This window comes from Mirounga leonina, unplaced genomic scaffold (genome assembly GCF_011800145.1).
Source record: "Mirounga leonina isolate KUSES-001 unplaced genomic scaffold, KU_Mleo_1.0 Mir_101664, whole genome shotgun sequence".
Lineage (NCBI taxonomy): Eukaryota > Metazoa > Chordata > Mammalia > Carnivora > Phocidae > Mirounga > Mirounga leonina.
In genome coordinates, this window is record NW_023270175.1 from 29,276,586 (window position 1) to 29,279,684 (window position 3,099).

Here is a 3,099-nt window from a genome sequence, read left to right on the forward strand (position 1 = left end):
CTAAATGTGAAGGCAGGTCAGCTGAGAAGCCACATCAGGTCAGAAGAGGAAGGAGTCCCAAGCTCTACCAGGAGTCAAGGTAAGGACCTTTGGTGAGGAACAAAGGTACTTCCCACCCCAGAAAGAAGAGACCCCATAAAGACTGGCTCACTTCTTTTCTCAGCCCTGGGACAACCCAAGCAGGGTTGCCTGGATATAGTATGCCCTCACTTTCCCAAGGTGAGGGAGGTGTCCCAGAGAGGTGAGGTCATGGCCTGAGGGGTGATATTCAGTCAGCAGGGAGTAGCCTGGGCTGTGCCAAGAGTAAAGATGAATGCCATGAAGGGAGGATTGAGGATAGTCCCACCACAGAACAGGTGGGGCCCTCCCCTTGTTGTCAGCACTGGAAGGATCTAGTAAAGGTGGCAAGATATGGTGCCTCTTCATTTTTGTGCAGGGGTTCTCAGGAAGGTGCAGGTCTTGCTCTGAGGAGGAGACACATCAGGACAGCAGAGGGAGGAGTCCCAGTCTCTGCCAGGTTTTAAGATAGGGACCCTGAGTGAGGACTGATGGCATACACAGCCCTACCCTGCCCCTGCTGTCAGCTCTGGGAGGTCCTGGGGCATAGTGAACAGATATGGTGTGCCTTCAGTCCTTTCTTGGTGGTCTCAGGGAGGTGAAGGCTTGTTTTGAAGGGGCCAGACTTAGGAAAACAGAGGGAGGAGTCCCAGGCTCTACCAGGCATCAATGTGAGGAATGAGGGTAACCCTCAGCTAGGAGAGAGGGATTCTCACAGACTTTGGCCACCCTTGCTGTCATCCAGGGAAGCCCTGGGCTTGTATGGTCAAATGTGTTGCTCTTTCACTTCCTTCTCATTGGTCTCAGGAATGTGAGCTCCTTTTCTGAAAATTTTACCTTACACTAGCAGAGGCAGGGATGTTGGGGAGGGGTTGGCTGCAGTGGCGTGGTGGTGGTGGGGGTAGTGGGCAGGCCTTGTTAGGGGAAAGGTGAGAACCTTAGTGAGCACAGAGGGGATCATCCACTGCAGGATAGTAGGGATCTCCCAGAGCCTGGCCCCTCCTCCCCTGTTCAGGGCTCCAGAACTATGAGGTGAGGTCTTGGTGTGAGGCACATGTCCTCAGGTCAGCAGAGCAGAGGAGGCCTAGGCAGTGCTAGGAGCCAAGGTGAGGTACACACCTTGAATGTCTACTAAGGACTCCACCCATGTCAGAACAGAAGGGACCCCAGAGTGCCCAACTTCACCTGCCCACAGTCAGCTCTGGAAGACTTGAGCTGTGCTGGCTGGCTGCACCCTGAAGCGCTTTCTTATATCCTCCTATAGGTTTCTAGGAAACAAACTGTCCAGGAAGACAGAAGTTCTCTGAGAACCTAGAGCACCCCCCAAAGAGCCTGTAAGTTGGCCTTTGTCAGAGCTGCCAAGGGTGTTTCTCTGCTGAGACTGCTAACCCTCTTCCTCCCTCCCATAGGCCGGTGGTACCCCATCTCCCATTGTCTTGCTCATACTTCTTGCTACTGCCAACAAGAGTCATCATGCCTCACTCTCCAAAGCGTCTACGCCTCACATTTGAGCCAGACTTTCAAGCCCAAAGTGAGATACAAGGCCTAGAAGTGGCAGATGTTCTTGTAGCTGAGGACGAGGAGACTTCCTCTATTTCCAGTTGCTCTTTCAACTTCTCTTACCCCTCCACCTCCGCCTCCCCGCCTTCCTCTCCTGTGATCCCAGTCTCCCTAGAGGAGGAGGAGGAAGAGGAGCCTGCTGCAACCCTGAGTCCTCCCCAGAGTCCTCAGAGCTCCTGCTCCTTCTCTGCATCATGGAGCACATCAGAAGGAGTCTCCAGCAGCCAAGAAAAAGATACAAGTTCCCCTTACACCTCAACAGACACTGAATCTTTGCCCAGAGACCCACTAGATGAGAAGGTGGCTGATTTGGTACATTTCATGGTCCTCAAGTATCGACTGAAGGAGCCTATCACAAAGGCAGAAATGCTAAAGTTTGTCATCAAAAGGTACAAGAAACAATTCCCTGTGATCTTCCAGAAAGCGTCTAAGTGTTTGGAGGTGATCTCTGGCATTGATGTGAAGGAAGTGGACCCCACCACCCACTCCTATGTCCTTGTCAACTCCCTGGACCTCACCTGTGATGAGATGCTTAGTGACAACCAGAGCATGCCTAAAAATGGTCTCCTGATAATCATCCTGGGTGTGATCTTCATAGAGGGCAATTGTGCCCCTGAAGAAGACATCTGGGATTTCCTGAATGTGATGGGAGTGTATGCTGGGAGGGATCATTTCATTTATGGGGAGCCCAGGAACCTCATCACCAGAGATTGGGTGCAGGAGAATTATCTGGAGTACCGGCAGGTGCCTAACAGTGATCCTCCATGCTATGAATTCCTGTGGGGTCCCAGGGCTCATGCTGAAACCAGTAAGATGAAAGTTCTGGAGTTTTTGGCTAAGATCAAAGGGACTGACCCCATTTCCTTCTCATACTGGTATGAGGAGGCTTTAAGAGATGAGGAAGAGAGAGCCCAGCGCAGAATTGGTTCTGTGGATAATACTACTTCCATGTTCATTGCACAGCATTGGTCAGCAGCTTCTCCTGCCCCAACTGAAGAGTGAGCCCAGATCTTCATGCTGTATTTGAAGAGGTCAGTCCTGGCTCTGAGTAGAGGAGGGTCAGGGTCAGGCTGGGGAAAACACAGTATACAACTTTGTGTTCTTCTTCTATATGGATGATTTGGAAGTTTATCTTTTTTTTCCTTTTGGTATTCTTCAAATGCTGTTTTTTTAATAAAATGTTTATTAGCTTTAGAATCTAAGTATGTAAATGAATTTGTCACACACCTATTGCTGTTTATCAGATTTAAGAATATTAGTTTTGATATTTTACAAAACAAACTGGGGAACCTTCCCTCTTATTTTGTGATCTGGAACAAGATAACATGATACTGGAATAGGAACTTCCTTGGAAATGTGAAAGAAAATGGAGAAAAAATGTAAAATGTGGTTAATTTTTGGATTCCCTTAATCACTTTAGTTATTGTTCTGTAAAATTAAAAGATACATATCTGGATTTGCTTGGCTTACTGAAGAAAGTAG

At 48.9% G+C, this 3,099-nt stretch overlaps 1 protein-coding gene across 1 annotated transcript; it reads left to right on the forward strand.

Annotated features, from left to right (window-relative positions):
* Positions 1 to 1,530: 1,530 nt before the first annotated feature.
* On the forward strand, positions 1,531 to 2,619 carry LOC118011261 (melanoma-associated antigen 10-like). Its single transcript, XM_035005876.1, has one exon. It carries the CDS (start codon positions 1,531 to 1,533, stop codon positions 2,617 to 2,619), a length of 1,089 nt encoding a protein of 362 aa, XP_034861767.1.
* Positions 2,620 to 3,099: the final 480 nt, after the last annotated feature.

Excerpts from the sequence above, each read along its gene's own strand:
- LOC118011261 (XM_035005876.1), top strand. The coding sequence starts at position 1,531 with ATGCCTCACTCTCCAAAGCGTCTACGCCTCACATTTGAGCCAGACTTT.